Source organism: Bombyx mandarina, chromosome 01 (assembly GCF_030267445.1).
Source record: "Bombyx mandarina strain Sakado chromosome 01, ASM3026744v2".
In the NCBI taxonomy this organism is placed as follows: Eukaryota; Metazoa; Arthropoda; class Insecta; order Lepidoptera; family Bombycidae; genus Bombyx; species Bombyx mandarina.
In genome coordinates, this window is record NC_143208.1 from 11,731,731 (window position 1) to 11,753,266 (window position 21,536).

The 21,536-nt window shown below is 35.8% G+C and overlaps 1 protein-coding gene across 1 annotated transcript in view; it reads left to right on the forward strand.

Moving 5' to 3' along the window:
* The window catches only part of DUBAI (Deubiquitinating apoptotic inhibitor), a 44,041-nt gene extending 24,756 nt beyond the window's left edge, over positions 1-19,285 (forward strand). The window contains exons 6-12 of the mRNA XM_028179700.2: positions 318-488; positions 1,166-1,356; positions 3,707-3,886; positions 8,042-8,194; positions 10,086-10,228; positions 12,527-12,923; positions 16,124-19,285. Of these exons, the coding sequence (XP_028035501.2) occupies positions 318-488; positions 1,166-1,356; positions 3,707-3,886; positions 8,042-8,194; positions 10,086-10,228; positions 12,527-12,923; positions 16,124-16,535 (1,647 nt within the window). The 3' untranslated portion in view covers positions 16,536-19,285. The remainder of the gene's footprint in view (positions 1-317; positions 489-1,165; positions 1,357-3,706; positions 3,887-8,041; positions 8,195-10,085; positions 10,229-12,526; positions 12,924-16,123) is intronic.
* The last annotated feature ends 2,251 nt before the right edge of the window (positions 19,286-21,536 follow it).

The window sequence follows — 21,536 nt, forward strand, 5'->3', positions numbered from 1 at the left end:
GCGGGGGCGTTAATAATGATAATCTTTTTGGTGGTGAGAAATAATAATGTTAATTTTAAATGCCCAGCGAAGCGGGCGGGTATTTTAGAAAATTTGACATCGGTGGATTTTTTTTTTTATTTTTTTTTTATTGCCTTTGTATACTTGTTGATCGTTAATTGAAAAACTGTCTATATAACTGCCTTTAAACCTTCTTTAAATATCTGTAAGCGTACACTGAAAACTTATACGCGTTCTCGTTTGCCTAGTCGTCACACGTTTGATGTTAAGAATGTATCGCTAATGATTCTTAACTGATCTTTTTTTTTATTGCTTAGATCGCCACGAACGTAAGGAAGGTGCTCGGGAATCTGGCGGCGGACAGTCGACAAAGCAGCCGGCAACACTTACAGAACGTCGTCGATATAGTCAATGCTATGGTCGACTACAAAATGGAACCACTCAAAGGAGAGCCATTGGAAACCTTCAAGGACAAATACGAAGATTTGGTGAGACTCGCAACAGATATTTTTTTTCTTCATAATAATCAGTAAAAAGACGGAAGTAAATTAAGATCGCCACAGATTTAAGCAAGTTGTGTAGGCGTTTTTTTTATGATACTAATCGGAGAGCGCGCTATTGTACAGTGACGTCTACGTTCAAATGTCAAAGATCAATTTGAATAATTATCGTAGCTGTGTCATTAAGTTAATTTGTTTTGGAACAATATGGAACAGGCTACACAAGATTGGCGACAGCTCGCATATCTCTTGTTAGCGTTTGTACACAGTAAAAGCTCAATCTAACATTGTGATAAATATTTTACATCAGTCATCGTAAATCGCACACTTGTTAAGGAATTCTCATGTTCCTAAGAAATACGAGTTGCGATATTTATATACAAAAAGTGAGTAATAATGATCCATCTAAAGAATACATTTCAGAATGTCGGTGTTAATTTTTTACTGTAAACGTGACCTAACGAGTGACGTCATATGTAGGTACACACATACGGCAATCGAACTATAGTACGAAAGTTGTTAATTAATCTTACTCAAAGATAATAATATTTATTGATAAAATGAGATATTGATTAATATTTTATTAAATGATTAAAAACCGTAGTAATTAGTTTTAAAAACATTTTTTTTGTACTTTATATATATTTTTTGTGTTTTATTTGTAGATTTCATGCCTGGAATATCACATGGCATCCCGATGGTCTCGGTTTAAGCATCTCCCGCCATGGAGGCCTCGGGGACTCCCCGCATCGCCTCCGAATTCGAAGCAACCGCCAGCTAGGAAAGTTGGTCTCCTGAATTTGGGCAACACGTGTTACATGAACAGCGTCATGCAAGCCCTGCTCGTTACCAGACAGTACGTAAAGACAATTCTATTTTTAAGTCCAATAATTATATAAAAAAAACGCAATCTTTCGCGAAATAAATAAAAAATAGCTCGTTCTCTCTCTTGCGTTATAAATATAAGTTTGACATTTATTGCTTGTACTGAGTTGCGCGCGCTCTTGATAACATATGCTTGCGAATTTAATATATTTTTGTTTTAATATTTATTACGCTATTTTTTTGCTCGCTCTCAAACATGCGTACAAAACATAGTTATATTATATAAATAAACTAGCGACCCGCCCTCGCTACGCTTCGGAAACTGTAATTTATTATTGATTTCTCCACTATTTAATTGATGTTTTTATACATGTAAACCTTCCTCTTCAATCACTATCTATTAAAAAAAACCGCATCGAAATCCGTTACGTAGTTTTAAAGATTTAAGCATACATAGGGACAGACAGATATAGGGACAGAGAAAGCGACTTTGTTTTATACTATGAAGCGATTTATTATATAAGTATTAGCGGTATGCAATATGCAAGACAGTAAATACGAGGGTCCATAAATCATTTACAAGAATCGAGTTAGTCGGATGTCGTCAATTGTCCAATATATTATATTATTATATTAATAGGATCAATTTCGTTCTTGAGTTTGCAACTGACTCTTGATATTTTATTACGTTTCAAGGGTGATTTAGTTGTATGCAGACCGTCTAAGGAAGTGTGCCGACGACGTCAATCACACTCATTGTCAATTATAATGTGCACTCAAATATGTTTGCATGTAAGATATTAAGCGAAATCACCTCGCACTCGCCTTGAGGAAATTCGATTGTCATGAATATATTAACACGTCACGATTCCCTAGAAATCTCACTAATATGTGTATGGATTAATATCCATTCAGTTAAAATAAAATAAAACACGAAATACGTAGCGGACAGTTTAATTCGTAAAAAAATACAGTTGCGTCCCACATTTAAAATAAATTAAATCAGACAACCTGTTCTTTTTTTGTTGTTGTAAGTTTACGTATGAATTGTAATGTAGTGTGTGAAACATTCAAGAACTTTATTCATTAATGAAACTTTAAACGGGACACATGTCATTTCTGAATAAATAAAAAATGAAAAAATAAAATAAAACAAATGAAATACAACATTTGTCAACATTTCGAATGCATTTGCCGTTTTTCATTCGTTGCCCGTACCGATTGAATATACAATAAGGTGTGTTTGTGATGCGATGTTTATTTCATTGCTGACGACAATGAAGTATCTCGGTATCCTGTTTATCATCGTGACCATGAAAATATTTGTGAAAAACCGTGGTTTTTAATACTATTTTCATTCGACATCCCAAAATTATCATACCTACGACAACTTCGTATCGTATCGTATCGCTTTTATGAGATATGTATTTTTTTTTAAATTAATATTGTCTGTAAGGGATCGTTGGGTTGCCGTGGAAACCGACGATCGCCTCAGCGACCTGTTGTAGCGTAGTCTGATTGTAGTGTTGACCGTGGGAATTCCCCTAATCTGCTCGAGTTCTTACCCCCAGCGGAGATCGGACGTCCGGTGAGAGATTGCAAAGGGAGTTATTAGGTGGGTAGGTCCCTAAAACATCATTGGGTACTGCGGCTGGTCAAGACATCCGCTAGGCGCAAAAATCTCGTGAAATTCGGCCGCTGCCTGAAAAAAAACAAAAAGAAATCGTAAGATCGGAAGCGCTTGACGCTACCTGTCTCAATGACATGCCACAATAATGTTCACACAACCGGCTTATATTACCCGGCTAAACGATCTAATCGTTTAGTGTACGCTACAGTACCTAATACGAGACGAAACAGTTACTTACGTTGGTAGTAACTGAGTTGGTAGAGCAGTACTTAGCGTGATTGATTGGTGGGCTGAGGTTCGTGGGTTCGATTCCCACTTCGGGCGAACATTTTTGTGACGAATATATATTCCTTTGCTTTGTATTTGGGCGCTTAATGTTTTTTTGATTTTTTGTTTTTTGTTTTATTGCATGTAGTGCGATTTATTTGCATCCAGCTAGCTGTGCGAAATCATTGCATTGGCAATGCGTAATTTAACTTCTTCAACGCAAAGCGCATGGCTTTTTTATATACATAAGCCAACGTAAATAAGTGGCTTTGACACGAGTCATACAGAAAGCGAATTCTACGAAAGCGGCGATATTGTGTTATTTTAAATTGAACAAAAAAAAAACAACTATAACACGTAAGGTATGCTTGCGATTTTTAATACCGGCGAAATGAATAATCGCTAATTTCTCCATCACTTGCAGCATTAACGAGTTGTTGGTGTGAAATCCGGTGTTCCGAACGTTTTTGTTTGTTTGTTACAGCTTCAGCACACACGTCATGATGAAAATGAACGCCGTACCGTACTGGTCGAAGATGGGGCTACTGTTCGCCAAAATGATGCACTCCTACAACACGAAGCTGAATCCTGACGAATTCTTTAATGTCGTAAAGCCTCCGTTCTTCACAGTTAATAACCAACACGATAGCTCTGAGTTTTTAGGGTAAGTCCTCGTGTGTATTAAAATCTTTTTATATCTTGAAGTTGTCGTGGCCTAAAGGATAAGACGTCCGGTGCATTCATATCTAGCGATGCACCGATGTTCGAATCCCGCAGGCGGGTATCAATTTTTTTAATGAAATACGTACTTAACAAATGTTCACGATTGACTTCCACGGTGAAGGAATGACATCGTGTAATAAAAATCAAACCCACAAAATTATAATTTGCGTAATTACTGATGGTAGGACCTCTGGTGAGTCCGGACGGGTAGGTACCACCGCCTTGCCTATTTCTGCCGTGAAGCAGTAATGAGTTTCGGTTTGAAGGGTTGGGCAGCCGTTGTAACTATATTGAGACCTTAGAACTTATATGTCAAGGTGGGTGGCGCATTTACGTTGTAGATGTCTATGGGCTCCAGTAACCACTTAACACCAGGTGGGCTGTGAGCTCGGCCACCCATCTAAGCAATAAATAAAATAAAAAACTATACTCTATACTAATATATAAATACATAAATACATACATACAGTGGTTTTTACGCATGTTCCGTTATAACTACTGAACCATGCATCCGATTGACTTGAAACTTGGTATCCATGTAGAAAATACATGTACTTAATGGATAGGCTAATATTTATATGAGTGTTTGAGTCGCTAATAATAATGACAATAAATAATAATGTCAATTTTAAACATCCAGCGAAGCGGGCGTGTACGGCTAGTCTTTTTATATAAATCGATATTTTGTTTAAGTGATGGAATTCATATGATGTGGGTAACTAGTTAACAATAGGCGGGTCGTATTAATCACCCACCTAAGCAATAATAAATGAAAGTTAAATATGCAAGAGGCAATATAGTGTTACTCACACGTAATAGTGATTACTAGTAAGCTACATTAATGTTGCCACATTAATATAAACATTAAATTCGATATTGGGAATCGAAAAATTCCTGTATCTCACTAACAAAACAATCATTTCTTGAAATGATGCATCAATAGAAATTTTCGAACAGCATATTTCGGACCGTTGGCCTATCGGGCAGAGAAAAACTTGGCTTCCTGTTTAATTAAATTCTATTTAATTAAAAAAAGTCACGCGGTAGTCAAACAAACGACATAGAAATAAGGTTTAGCTCTCTAGCCCGCTTATAATGGCCTTATGAGTACCTATAACGAATACACGTCCTTACGGATCCATCAGATCGAATAGCCTTTGCATTAGACGCCTTTAGCTCTTAAGTTAGGAGCAGGCTTAGGGACCCCGGTAACCGTGCAACCTAACCTAAGCATCAGCCCGCTGAGTTTTTCGCCGGATCTTCTCAGTGGGTCGCGATTCCGATCCGGTAGTAGATTCATTCGCGAAGCAGCTGCTCTTGAGTTGTTAGGTCTCCTTCGGATGCGCTCGGGCAGCTGTTAGCAAATCCCGTCCCTCCTGGCTGAGCCTCTGCTCGCTCACCTATCCTGGTGAAACTGGAAAGGCCTTCGGGCCACCAGTAATCATGCCATCATCATCCATTCCATCAAAAAAAGCTATAACGAATATAATAAATACGCGATCGAAAGGTAATAAAATAAAGCGAAGATCAAAAGTGCTCAGATTTAAGTGTTGTTAATTTAAAATCGTTTCAACGAACGATAGCTTAAACGACTTTTTTTTTTTAACGTATAGTATTGTGTGCTGTCTGTGTAGCGCACCCTTTCCCAAAGTGTGGGCGCTGCAGGCCCAGTGGGGGGCGGTAAGAGACCCAGAAAAATATGAGGGCGCTGTGTAGAGGCTTGGGAGGCGATTTGTAATTTCATCTCGGACTTTTAGACACCGACTGAGCTCTCGCTTTTAAGTAGGTGAAAAAATGGGGACGCTAAAAAATAATTTATTCTCAAAGTGGGCAGTAGACAAAATAAGTTTGGGAACCACTGGTGTAGCGAAATGAGCAGAGTGATAATGGTATCTGTATTTAAGACAAGAACTAGAGGGTCTGGAATAAAAGGGTTAGGGAAGAAAATAGGATAACATTTTATGTGAGCTGATATCTGAATTTCGGGGAGCACTGAGGTGTTTGGCACAAATATAATTTCATATAGAGCCTTGTCCATGTTTAAGGATAAAAATGCTGAATAACTAGGAAAGTCTGGTAATGCTCCGTCGCCACAATGGCTAATTGTACGAAATAAACCGATTTCTTGTATACTCGCGCGTCACAGATCGTACGTTATTAATAGTAACTACGGATGAAATGCATACAAGACAAACAAAGACAGCATCGAACACTGATTATTACAGATAGATAATACGTTACAAGTAAATGTAGGTAGTGTTACGTTATAATTAAATGAAGTTAATGCACAGTAGATCATTTTAATTAGATTAACTATTAGGGCGCGATCCGTCGATACATCGACTCTCTTAATGCTTATAAAGTGCGGAACATCGGAATACCGACTAATGCGCAGTTTTTCTTACCGATATGTACGGACGTGTCTTAGCGCGCGAATGTATAATGTTTAAAAAAAGTTTGTATCTTTTTTTTTTTTTTTTTTTTTTTTTTTTTTTTTTTTTTTTTTTTTTTTTTTTTTTTTTTTTTTTTTTTTTTTATGATTGAAAGTTTACTAGTGGCCCGAAGGCCTTTCCAGTTTCACCAGGACACGTGGGCGAGCAAAGGCTCAGCCAGGAGAGGTGGGATTTGCTAACAGCTACCCGAGCGCCTCCGAAGGAGACCTAACAGCTCAAGAGTAGCTGCTTCGCGAATGAATCTACTACCGGATCGGAATCGCGACCCGCTGAGAAGATCCGGCGAGAAACTCAGCGGGCTGGTGCATGGGTTAGGTTGCACGTCGACCTCTTTGTCGAGTTCGACGAGTACGGTTACCGGGGTCCCTAAGCCTGCCCCTAGTATTAGAGCTGAAGGCATCTAATGCAAAGGTTATTGGATCTGATGGATCCGTAAGGACGTGTCTAGGGCGTCGACGGTGACTGGCTCCTGCATGATCAGGATTCGGGGAGTAGTCAGCGGCGGCAACGATAAGGCGATTATCATGACGCATAGCCTTATCGAAGTATCGTTCCGACGCTGACTTCATGTATTTCCGAATTGATTCGAGGCCCAGGTCGTCGTGTAGGTCAACGTTCCTCACGAACCACGGAGCCCCGACAGCTAACCTGCAAAAGCGGGATTGTAGGGATTGGAGGGTGTCTATGTGTGTGCGGGCCGCGTGAGCGAACACCACACTCGCGTAAGTCATGACGGGCCTTATGCAAGTTTTGTAAAGTGTCACCTTGTTCCGAAGGGACATTTTACTCCGCTTACAGATCATGGGGTAGAGTCTACCGAGAATAAATGCGGCACGGTCACGGACTGATTTTATATGCGGGCGGAATGTCATCGATGCATCCAGGGTAACGCCCAGGTACTTGACCTTCCTGGCCCAGGGTATGGGTTGTCTAAAGAGAGTAATCGGGGGTGTGAAAAGTTTGTATCATTTATAAATAGCCATTCAATTCAAACAAAAAACCCATCTACATTTAAAGAAAATAATTAAGACTAGAGGTCCCGCAGTAGTCGAAATTCGATTATAATTAATTGAAATTGTATGTTTGTACACTATTATGATTGTATTTTATACTTCTATAATCACAAATTTCGCTAAGACTACACTATAAAAAATATTAACAAAGACAAACAATATTTAATCTCACTTTGACAACAGACGTCAAGAACAAAAGTTTGACAATAAATATTATGCATGCGTGTGTGCGTCAAATACATGGTATGTAGTGTGTGTAAATAATATATATAAATAAATAAAAATATTAGCATTGTCACTTCTTCTCTATATTCTCTATAAGTGTGGAAAATTTCATACTCCTCCATTCGCGCAATTTTCGTAAAAAGGGATACAACGTTTTTGCTTCACGTATTAATAATTAAGATTCTGTGCACTCTTAATTAATAAGATAGGTGCTTTTTTAAAAAAATCCTTTAACAATCTCTGGAAAATAAGCTCAGAATTTAAAGGGATTTCACTGCGAATGTAATCATTCAAATCAAAATTACATTCAAAATACATTCGAAGTTTAAATAAAACAACCAAGTACGGGTGAGTTTTAAGGCAACCACTGGTTGAAGAATTAATCAGTTGATTCTCCCGTTCCAGGTATTTGTTCGTACTCCTCCAGTCCTACGAACACTGTTCGGACGTGAACTTTGATTATTCTCGGCAAGCTGTCATGACGGCTGGCACCCGGCAGACCAGATCATCTCACGCGTCACAAGCCTCGCACGCCGTGCAACCGACACAAGGGGCCGGGTAATTTCGATTTAATGTAATAATATTTCAGGTTTACTAGTGGTAGGACCTCTTGTGAGTTCGCACGGGTAGGTACCACCACCCTGCCTTTTTCTGCCGTGAAGCAGTAATGCCTTTCGGTTTGAAGGGCGGGGCAGCCGTTGTAAACTACACTGAGACTTTAGAACTTATATCTCAAGATGGGTGGCGCATTTGCGTTGTGTATGTCTATGCGCGCCAGTAACCACTTAACACCAGGAGGGCTGTGAGCTCGTCCACCAATCTAAGCAATAAAAAAAAACACGTGTGGCAGTCGGGGACTGCCGCGTTAAAGCTATCGTATAGCATTTTTTATCAACTTATGCAATTATAATTGGACAATAATAATTTAATATTAAAATAATAAAAAAAAACAAGACCACGCTATATTTATAAACATTATTAAAAGCAAAACATTAACTGTCCCCTTCACACTCATAAATGGTAGGCGGAGTGGGGGGGGGTGTTAGGTTTTATTTTCAATTTTATAAACAATTTTTAATTAAATAAAAATGGTTTTCGTACGGTTATATGGCTAAGGTTGGCTAAATCTTGAGAGGAAGGTTGTCCACACAGGCGAAACTGCGGGCGTAAAGCTAGCGATTAATAAAACTATAGTAGAATTATTTGTCCGTGCAGTTTGGGTCATAAAACATAGTCCGGCTAGGGCGGTGAGCATGTTGCGCGGGCGCAACGTCATTGTCGATAAAAACAAATGAGTCATCGAAGGCATCGTGTACCACGGCGGCGGGGTGGTATACGAAGGGTGGTGAGACATTGCTATGTTATGAGTCATTTGTTGTACCTACCTACAAATTATAGTGCATATGTCGAAGAGAAATTTAAATGGCCGGGCAGAGGGGTTTCCCCGAGGCCCACTCCGTGCTCCCGCAAGGGGGTACGAAGACCCCACGACCGAAGAGAAATGTGATTTTGGACATTCACTCTCTGAATTTCTTTAGTGACACAATGGCTACTCCTTTGTTTTGTACCAAAACGGCACAATTTATTAAAATATTTTGCTTGTTGGCATAAATATACCAGCACGTGTTATTATCAAAAATATGTTACAAATTTTCACTGAAATAAGAATAGATCCCGAAAATTTACAAAGTGTTAATTTCTGCCGTTCTCCTTGACTTGCTGTGACGATATGTGGGGTAAGTGTTCGATTAGTGATTTTTTCTTTCATTTTTATCACTAACCCACAAAATGGCAAAACTAAATACACTATCGATACCGCTTATCGACAACAATAATGCGCATCACTATGCCCGTCCATAAGGCTCGTGAGTGGAAGAGAGAGCGAAATATTCGCTTCACCGCTCCGATTTTTTATGACCCAAACTGCACGGACAAAATAATTCTACTATATATATCAATTTGACAAAAGCAATCCACAATTATTTTTTTAAATAAAATTTACTATAGTTTGTAATCGATATACAGGGTTTATGACAGGACTAAATATAAGTATATAAGCTTGCGTTTCTCTGCATTTGCCCACGAGTGTGTATTATATTATTAAACTAGCTGACCCGGCAGACTTCGTAGTGCCTCGATCGATAAATAAAAGACCTAAATTTTTTGTTTAAAATAAACTTATAACAAACAAAAGAAATCCGTTCGAAAAACAAAAGTGTTATTTTTATTTAATTCCGATCATTTTCATAGTTATTCCTATATATACCTTTTAAACCTTCTCTGGAATTCTACAAATAATTCAAGACCAAAATTAGCCAAATCGGTTCAGCCGCTCTCGAGTTTTAGCGAGACTAACGAACAGCAATTCATTTTTATATATATAATATATAGATAAAAGATAAACTATCTCCTATGCTGTATAATCATAAGTGACAATGTTTTATCGCAGCGACGACGCGGGGTCCAGTAATCGAGGATCCCTGTCTCCGAGACCTGGCAGCAGCGTGTCGCGACCGGGTGGCAGTTCTTCGAGAGCTGGTGGCAGTGGGGCACGCGCAGGTAGCAGCCATTCGAGGCCTAGCAGTTCTTCTGGTATGTATTGAAAAAAAAAAAAAAAAAAAAAAAACAGCGACAATATCAAACGTTGCTTTCACACCGATTCTAGTTTAGTTTGTTGTTTTTTTTTTGAAGTCGTGATTTCTACCAAAACTTATTTACGGTTGTTTAATTAAATTTGATCCTTAAAACGATTGCATAGATACTTATGAATGCCAATTAGAGCCAATCACAATTTGTAAAGTTGTAATCGGGGGGGGATATGTTTTTGATGTCGAGATGAATTTCAAACACAAAACACATTGACGCTTTAATTCGGACATTAAAAAAATGTCAAGGAATTAACTTTACACTAGTCAAAACTACTTTTAAAAGCTAATTACACTCTTTTTTTTTTTAATTTTTTAATTCCACTTTTTTTTTACTAAATTGTGTGAATTTTGATAATATGAAATAATTAGTATAAGTAAGGTTTTTATAAGAAATGTAAGAATAATAGTTGTATATTTTGTTTTTGTTTGTTTGATTGATTGACTATTGTATAATACAGTCAAACCTGTTTAAGTGAGAACTGGATAAGTGAGAAAACTCTATAAGTGAGAGTAATAGCCAGGACCCGTCATTTTAAGCTCCCAAAACCTCTATTAGCGAGAAACAGAAACCTCTGTAAGAGAGAGTCATTTTTCCCCTCATAGACCTCCGTAAGTGAGACTGCTACACATCTATACCTCTATAAGCGACAGTCGAGCTTTATTTATTTATATTATTTAGGAGGAACAAATGACAAAACAAATTACAAATTTAACATCTGCTATTTTATGACTCATTCTTAATTTTTGTGGAACTTCCTTCCATTGTTTTTGTATTGTTTTCTGGTCAATATTGAACCTATTCTATTTCGTGGAACTAAATAACGTTGTTATTTTATCGCATTCTTTTCGAATGGACACGTGTGCCTGTGTACCGTCCTGTTTGTCAGACTTACTCAGTTTATCGTTAATCAATTGCGAAAGAAAGTTCTGTTCTGCATCATGTCAAAAGGGAAAATTTAAGTGCTGTCATTAAGTGACAAACTTAAAATAGTGAATGCGTTTGAATCCGGAAAATCGCGAAATGAAATTCAGAGGAAGCATTAGTGAGAAACTCGGGTTAGTGAGAAACCTCTATAAGCGAGAATGAGATTGTGCTCCCTTGAACTCTCGCTTATCCAGGTTTGACTGTATATAATATACCGGTTAGTTTATTTAAATCAATCGCGACAGGACAGATTGTAGAATAAATACTTTGCGAAGGAAAATTTGTATTTGTCTAATGTTCGTTGGATTATAAATTATACGTAATATGACATAATGTTGCTGTGGGTTATTGAGCATGGTAACTGGATAAGAGAAGCTTTAGTTATTGATGAAGTCAAACCAGGTCCTCCATTGATAGTAGGCGGTCTAGACCTGGATCTGGAACTCGAATACACAGCGGAATGGGTGAAGGCTAAACACCAACTTAGAAGACAACGGGTGGAAACTAGCCATAAAAAGAACTCAAACTCAGTTGTACACAGATCTAAGTAAAATTGTTGAAATACATAGTGGGAAGAAGCACCAGTAAGCAAGTGAAAAAACACGTACATAGGAGTCCTTAGAAATTACTGCCTAAAATGTGCCATATTGCTTATGTCAGAAATACTGTAATAAATTAGGCAAAATGGTAATAAATATGGATAGATAGTTAAATAGGAAATTAAAACTAAATTGAATAGAAGAAATGAACTGAAATATGAAGTTAAATAAGAAATTAAAATGATGATTAAGCAACACATATAGAAATAAACAGACTAGTAGATAAAATGTAAGAAATAGTGAAATGTATGTATGGGTCTTTGATATCGGTTGGGAATGTCAGCGTAAATAAATACCTAGTAAATCGGATGAAGTCGATTATTCTGATTATTCAGATTATTTTTACTGGTGGTAGGACCTCTTGAGAGTTCGCGCGGGTAGGTACCACTACCCCGCCTATTTCTACCGTGAAGCAGTAATGCGTTTCGGTTTGAAGGGTGGGCCGTTGTAACTATACCTGAGACCTTAGAACGTATGTCTCAAGGTGGGTGGCGCTTTTACGTTGTAGATGTCTATGGGCTCCAGTAACCACTTAACACCAGGTGGGCTGTCAGCTCGTCCACCCATCTAAGCAATAAAAAAAAGAAATAAAAAGAACACAGCGAATTAAAGCGTTAGTGTTTTTGTGTTGAAATTTTCTTTAAACTAGTCCACGTTATATATTTGACATATATAAAAAAAAAACCAGAACAAATCGAGTAAACTAGTAAATTTTCAGGCTCCGGCAACAGCAAGGCAACGTCTTTAGACGTGGACTCAATGATGCCGCCGAAAAAACGGATGCGGCATTTGTTCGATACAACGTTCTTACGGCGAGATTCGATTATAGATACGATGTTCGGTGGGGTTTTGTTGACGCGCGTCGAATGCACCGATTGTCATTCTTCGTCCCTTTCCCGTGACGTGTTCCGGGACCTCCAACTCGCGTTTCCCGATAAGCCCGAAGCGTCACAGCACAGCGTCCAGAGCCTTCTAGAATATTACTGCTCGAAAGAGAGCCTCTCGGGCGATAACAAGTATCAGTGCCGTGACTGCGGAGGCCTACGTGACGCCGAAAGGAGCGTCTTAATCGAAACCTCGCCGAAATATCTAATACTCGTTTTGAAGAATTTCAAGTAAGTTTTTTTGCTTTTTTTTTTGTTTTTTAATCGTTTTAATTAAATAATATTCTATTTGCGGTTTATATGTACGCAGGAGTATTTCTTTTGTCTGCTTTCTTTACTGCAACGTAATTAATTTTATATTGACATTTGGTTGAAGCCTTTTATTAAGGCGGCCGAGTCGTTGATTTAAGTTATTCAAAATTGTGAAATGCTCAAAAAGATAAACTTGAGATTACGAACTCAAAAAGTTCTGTGAGGATCTGAAAAAAAACTCAGAAATGACTATGATGTTGAGGATCGTTAAAAAGATAATAATTTCATAACTACCCACGTAATGTCACCTTAAGATAATACCAACTGAAGCACTATTCCAATGTCATTCTTATTCATTATTAATTAATATAGATTGTATTAGATGCCCCTATGAATAAGTAGCACTGTTCTACCTATTTCTAGCATCAAAGCCGTAACGGGTTTGGAAGCCAATTTCATGTTTCACATTGCAATGTTTATTCCGGTTCTAGTAATCTCTTAAGCCGAATTTACATTACGAAATTAGTGGCGTGAAATTAATTTCGTGACATTAGTTTTACCAACAGTTTCACGTGTAATTTAATACTTTCGTAATGCATGCATTAATTTCATGCATGCAAATTAGTTTCGTGCCCTGCGCGATTTTTTGGTGAAATTAGTGTCATGCAACTAATTTCATAGTGTAGACGCGACGTGAAACTAATTTCGCGAAAGGGCCTGCGCTGTGCGGACGTGTGTATTGTTAGTTCGGACGCGCTTCAAGCGTTGAAAATGGCAAACCAACGATGGAGTACAGAAATAAATATAGATCTTATTAATGAATATCAATGACAAGGGTCCCGAAACACCTACAGTAAAAAATCAAAATTATCTTCACTCATTCGAAAATAGTTTTTATAATTCTCAGGATCTTCATCTGCTAATTCAGAGCCTAACTTCATTGCACCTAAATGCCTTCTTGTTGACCATCCTCGAATCTACCAACTTTTTTTTTCTTGATAGTATTTTTTTAAGTTATTGGTATATAAGCATTTCTTTAACTACATTGAATATAGCAAATTATAGCTTTGATGCTGAAGGCGCCATGGTTACTGCGATACTGTGGATTTCGCGACACTAATTTTTAACGAAATTACTTTCGCTTATATCGAAACTACTTTCGTGAAACTTAGTTCAACATGCATGACACTAATTTCGTAATGTAAACTCCGCATTAGCACCAGTTGATCTCGTCCACTTATCTCGGCAATAAATTAATAAATCTTGAATAATGTCCATAAATAATGCCGGGAACTAAGCACACCAACCAAAGGTTATAAGGTCAACAAGGTCATAATTCGGTCCCAGGCGTCAGTGCCGGTAACGGAGTCACAATATTTGAATATGCAATTTCGAAAAGGGCACATGTTGCATATTTTGTCAAATACGTTTTTTCATATACATGTAGTTTTGAGGCTTGCCCTACACCCATATTATAATAATTCCAGTAATTTTCAATTGCTAATTAACACTATAATATATCTCAGAAGCTAATATTTTAAATTTTACACTGCTTTAGAAAATAATCAGTTTTTTTCATTTCCTGAACATTTTACATTTTCAGAGATGTGCCCTTTTCGAAATTGTATATTCATTTAAATACAGTAGTTTCTTTACGTGGTTGCTACAAGTGACCAGATAACGCAACTTGTCTTCCGCATTTTAGATATCAATCAGTATTGCCGTCTGTACGAGCGGACTTTAAATGATTTAGCGGGAATTTGTATATCAGTGTGCTTAGTGCGAGTTTCTTAACGTTCTCGATAGCGTAAAAGTTAACCCAATTTTGTATGCAGTTGGAACAGCGCCCCTAGCGGCAAACGTACGCAAACGATCCCATTCCATAAAAATAGCTAACGTTTACGCTATCGAGAACGTTAAAAACTCGCACTAAGCACACAGGATAGACGCGGCGGTATTGGGCTTGTTCAGATTCGATCGCGCTTTTGTGATCAATACGGGCGCATTGAGGATCGACATCGACTCTTCTAAAATTTAAAGACACCGTCAAATTTTTGACATGACGCGTTGTCTAAGCCTAAAAATTTTATCAAAATCGGCTAGAACTACGCGGCAAACACATAGCTTAGTACAAAAAAACCGTTTTAATCAGAGTTAGACAATTAACCGATCAGATTTCCAAAAAGTATTCCGATCTTGATGAGGAAATAAACAAACAAATTGGTATTCACAAATATGCGCCGGCTATAATTACTTCAAATGCTTAATGACAATAAAACTGCTTTTTTACTAATCGATTTTAATGATTAATTACAAAACTAACTAACGCCAATTAAATTAAATAATTTTGTACATTTACGAATGCAATAAAATTAATACGATCTGATATTAATGCCGTGCCGTGAAGCAGTAATGCGTTTCGGTTTGAAGGGTGGGGCTGCCGTTGTAACTAAACTGAGACCTTAGAACTCATATTTCAAGGTGGGTAGGGGCATTTACGTTGTAGATGTCCATGGACTCCGATGATCGCTTTACACCAGGTGGGCTGTGAGCTTGTCCACCTACCTATGCAATAAAAAAAATAAAAAAAAGTTAAATATACGATATTCAACTTCCTTTTAGGGAATTCCATACTCATTTCAATTAGTGTGTTGACAACGTCTTATATCTGAACTCCCGTTGGTCTATTGGTTGGTTGGTTAACACCAGAATGAGATTTAAAAATAAATAATAGTTTTAAAAAAAACGCTTTTATAGAAAATCCAACTAAAAAATTGAAAATAAATTTTAATACATTTGAACTAAAAACTGTGTGAAAAAAAGTGATTTTATTGTAAAAAAAAGCATGTGTTCATAAAATATTTATAACTACTGATACCATGCAACTGACGCTGTTTTTTTAATTAAAATTTATTTTCTACTTTTTAGTTGAATTTTCTATAAAAGCGTATTTTTTAGTTTTTTTAAACTATTATTTATTTTTCATTTTTTTAGTTGAATTTCAATTATTTTTTAAATATTGATTTGTCATTGGTCTTTAGAAGTATACCAAATTTCGAGTTAATCCGACGTTTATGAAGAGGGTCAAAAGCATGTTCAAAGATTCCGTTAAGTACTAACCTACATAGGTCCGAAGCTAAATAAAAAAAGCGTAAAAAACATGATCATTATTTTCGTAGGTTCGAGCCAAAGATTCAGGTTCAGACGAAGCTGATGCACTCTATGTACCATAACCAGTCGGTGACTCTGCCGACTGTTCGGGCCCGTGGTCAGCACTCTGCGTACTCGCTTTACGCGGCGATCATTCACGCCGGCACCACGCTCGACTCCGGTCACTATTACACCCTCGCTAAAGACAACGACCAATGGCACATATACAACGACGACATCGTCACAAACGCCGATGAATCGGAGTTCAGCAAGCTACATCCGAACAGCACTCCGTATATACTGTTCTACAGGAGATCAGACATGGAGGAGAGTTCGGCTCCGACTCTCGAGGAGTTGCCTCCTAAACTGCAGGAGTGCGTGATGGCCCACAACAAGCACTACATGGAGAAAGTGCGGGCGATACATTTGTCGCGTCCATGACGGTTAAGATCCAATAAGTATATAGATTTTTCAGTATTGGAGTATTTCGACCCTGAATAAACTATATCGAATGGACGAATTCTGATCTATTTCGCTTTGGCATTCATGTTTCGTGATTCGGATTCGATTTTTTTTTTTTTATAAATAAATAACAAACTAATTTTTTTTTTGAATTAGTCAATGAATAAAGCTCAGATTGTTGTTTGTATCGTTTCTTTATCTTGAAGGGCTATGAAAGTAAGAAAATCTCTGAACGAACGATCATAATTTTATTATTATTTGCGTCGTGAAATGTTGAGTTTTTTTTTTATGAATTAGTTAATAAGGAAAGTTTGTTGACATTGATTTTTTATTTAGAAGGTCTTGTAGAATAGTGTTGCCGGTATTTTCGACTTATTATTATTACTTACGATTAAATTACGAGATCACAATACCACCGGTTGGTTAATATTAATCGATAATATAAAATTATTAATCGATATGTAATATAAAGATGTAAGTTTGTTTATTAAGGTGATTAAACCAAAATCATAACTAACGCTTGTACGAAGCGTGCATTTTTCTTAATTTCCGAATTGAATATTTCAAATTGGAGCTATTCGATTTTATAAATTGAAAGGACTTATTTACGATCGGGGTTTTATTTTTAATGATTGGAAAGAAAAGACAAGCCACTACACAGGATGTGTTATAAAGTGAATAAAATGAAAAACAAGGGTGTTTAACACATCGTCTTTTCACATTAAGAGTGTACAATTTTCAAAAATATTCGAAATTAAGTAAATATGCGCAATCATTAGGTATCACCAGTATTTTTCTCATAAATACTATCAAAAGAGCGTAGTTTAGTTTTAGTTTTTTTATTTTCTATTTACATAAATGTTTTGAATACTATTAACAAAATTAAGACAAAATTTTATCTTACTTTAAAAGACAGATAATGTAACTGGTAAAAAATAAAAAATAAATGTTACAAAGAGGATTAATATTAAAAATATCACATGTTAAACCTTTAAAACACTCTTCTGTAAAATTAGTATGTTTTGAGATTATACAGTTTTAATGCGAGAAGGCGATATCTACTTCCACTGATTTCAATTCATCTCATAGAAACTTTCCGTTATGCTGTTTTCGATGAAACGGCAGGATATGGCACTGCTAATACTTACTGCTGGTAGTTCGTATTGTAACTCGCACCACTCGGGTAGGTACTCTCTCCCTGCCGACTTCTGCCGCGCTGTGTCGGCTATTACTATAAAAAAAGTATTGCTGGCCTTACGAAGGGCTGCCATTATAAACTAATTTAGATTTACAATATAATTTATAATAGATTTGACGAATTGGAAATTAAATACTGTTCCATAGCGAAATCGGATTCTTTGTTATATATTTCTTTATTTATTCTATAAAACGGCTATAATATTTTATAATATAACGTTTTAAATTCGTCTTAAAAAAAAACGGATGCATTCGATTCCAAATAAATAGTAATAAAATATCAGTATTTCGATTGAATTAAAAAAGATCGAATTAAAATCAACATTGCGTTGTGGAAAATGTTTTTTTTTAATGAGCGAATCACCGAAATATTAATGTCAAAGCAAAAATATTCGAAGTGTCATTAATGATTAACGAAATGGACGTGTTGTGATTAGATTGTGGTTTATAAATATAGAAATAAGTGTTTTCAGTTTAAAAAAGAAACTTTTATTATGCTATGCTCCGTACACATGTATTAAATATACATATTTTTCTTTTTAGTGTAAATATTATTTTCATAGTTTATTTACGTATAGAAATAAAATTGAAAAGAGTTGGTTTTTTTTTAAACCGAAAAGTGAATTTATTTATTCGGTTTTATGACAAAAGACCTGTTCGGTCTTGTAATGAGTTACTTGCTTTATTGATGGACGCGAGATCTCTTTATTATATTGGATAAATATTGTATTTACGAAATTAAAAATGTATTTAACTGTTATAATCTACTTACTACTTGAAATGCAATTCATCAGTTGTTTTATTAAATTAATAATGGTTTCGAAATACCGTTAACATGAAAGCAAATTTTGTACATTTTCAATAAAAATGTGATCCAGAAAATTTATTTGAATTTGTAATAAAAAAATATAAAGTTTATTTAAATGTAACATTCTATAATTCGATCGATTTTTTTTTAATATATTTAAGTGCTATGTGAACTAGTGATGTTGCGTTTTTTAAGCAGTAAGGAACCGGACAACTGTTATTTTTTTATACTTTGACGCGCAAACTTCATAAAGCATGGCTGAACTCGACTCGTTTTGGGCCCAAATTTACGGCGATAGGCTTACTACAGCTTGTTATGAAATGATGCTAGAATATTTAATAGATTTAATTTACTGACTTAATATATAAAACATTAATATTTCACAACAAAAAAAAAACAAAATAGTGAGAGAATCGTTATTGTTTAATCAAGTTCCCTCATAACTATTGTTAAGATTGTTTTTTTTATTCGCGTCCGGTTGTCTATTCAGAACGATTTTTTTTTATATTGTACTTTTTGTCAACTAGTTCGAAATGTGATATAAATGCAACACGAGTTAAACGTGCCAGCGACGTGCAATATATAATGTATACACTTTTCATTTCACTAAAGATATATATATATATATATCGCGCAATGTATGTGATGTCTGATGCTTATAAATAATGTAGCTTTGTATTACGCATATACTTATTGTTGATTATCGAAAAAAAAAAAAAGAAAATACTTTAACTTTACATATTTTAATTCGTTTACATATATATACAATTCATTTTATGCATAATGACCGGGGATATGGAACTAATTGAACTAATTTTTTTTTTGACATATGGAATTAATTAAACCGAATTTTCTTTGACGATTACAAGATATTCATATGTATACTTTATTTCCAGTGTAGTTTTGGTTAAAAGAAAACAAAACGTTAACATATTGATAAACTAGTCTCTTGGTGGCTATCGTAAGTAAATGTTCTCATATAGAATGACGTAATTGGATAGTGCCGGGTGTAAGGGAATAGTTCCCGAGAAGTTGACTCGCGATGTGGAAATCATTAAAAAAAGGCGGTTTCGTGTGTAGGCTGTTTGTGCATTTCATGAGGTTTCGTTTATATATTCGTATATATATAAAAAAAATACGTTTATTCGTATATATAAAACTATATATTTTAAGAAATATTTCCATAATTAGAGTAAATTAAGTTAGAATGTAAAATTTAAAATGTTAAACTATTGGATTTCCGACTCTATGCACACCACACAATGAAACAAATTCTAAAATCAGCCGATATGACAGTTTCTCGAATTACGTTACGAAACGTAATTTACGCTACAGCAGTACGAATGAAAATTGCTTTTCGCTTATATTTACTTAAAGTACATAATTCCCTATTCGAATTGGCGAACAGTTGACTTACACCCGTATGTATATATCTCGATTTCAGAGCCAAAAGGACGGATGTTTTATTTTCTTTTCGAAGTTGAACACCTCGCATTGATCTCCTCGGACTTATGTGTGTGTGACTAGTCTCTGATGTCGAGATTGTAATTATTAAGTGACGTTAAACTTAGAAGTCACCTGACTGTTTTATGTAGTTTGATATACGTTAACTATCTGTAGTAAAATGTAAATAAACAATTGTAAAGACTTATCATCGGCTTTTGAACTTGTAGATATATGGGACACCACGTTTTTTTTTTTTGATAATGTAGTAATTTTTATTTTTATTTTTTATTTAGTATAATAATTGTCTTCTCTTTGGTCATGGGAAATATTATGTAAACAAAAACTTACGTGTTAAAGTAGGTATTCAATTTTCTATTATACGCACATAAAAAGATTTATCTAAAATTTTATTGTTATACTTGGACCATTACAAATGTGCGAACTGAGTCATAAATAATTTTTATCAGACCTCTCGCTCACACTTATAGGCATATCGGATCTCTCGCTCACACTTCTAGTGTTGTCTGTGTAAAACTTAAATCAATATAATTACACTAAAAACGTTCTCTATTTAAATTTAAAATATATATTTTTTCCGGATCACTTTTTAATTCGTTAAACACTATCAACACATTATCAATAACCGAACGAGTTTGGACGTTAATATCGCCCTTGAGTTTTAACAAAGTTCTCGAATAATGCTATGCAAAGCAATTCGGCCGACGGAAAGTGGCTGGGAGTATTGGCGACTTATTTTTAAGGATATTGCTTAAAATATACGTAAAAATCAGCTTTCAGAATTTACGTGAAGTGCGTAATGATTTTATGTACCTCGATTACCTGATACCTGATAATTGACCGTCTAAGCAAGCTAGCAGGTAGGCATGCGTTCTTAATACATACTAACACTACGCAATTGGCCAAATTTCGTTCGTCAGAAAATACGTGACGTCTAGTGGCCCTGGGATCTTACTCTATTTATCGATATCGAGTTGCCCGGCATTGTCGCACTCCTTTGACGTAATGTTTTATGACTCAGTTCGAACGTTTGTAACGGCCCAAGTATAACATTTTCCATGTCGATCTGTTGCAATTCAAAGATGACATTAAGATTCTCTACACAGATTTCTCGAGGTTGGACGATGGAAGTGGAATATAGCTGCTTGTAATCAATAAGATAATGAAAATACTTATCCATACACAGGAATTGATATATTGCTATTAAATTGCCCATATGTTTAACATTACCGCAATTTTTATTTACACATAATGATTCGGGTGAATGAAATTTGTGAATGGACCTACCCGCTTATTTATCAATTAATTTCTCGACTTGAGGCTTAAGATCTGATATATCCAAATTTCTATTTAACAAATTGATCATTTGAAATCATTATCGGTTGATATTTACATGATGATGAATCAGAATTGTATTGATAGTTTAAGCTCTAACACCAATCATTAACACTTGAAGCCAAGTTAATAATAAAAATAAATTTTAACGTGGTTTCATTCAATAATAGCGTGTG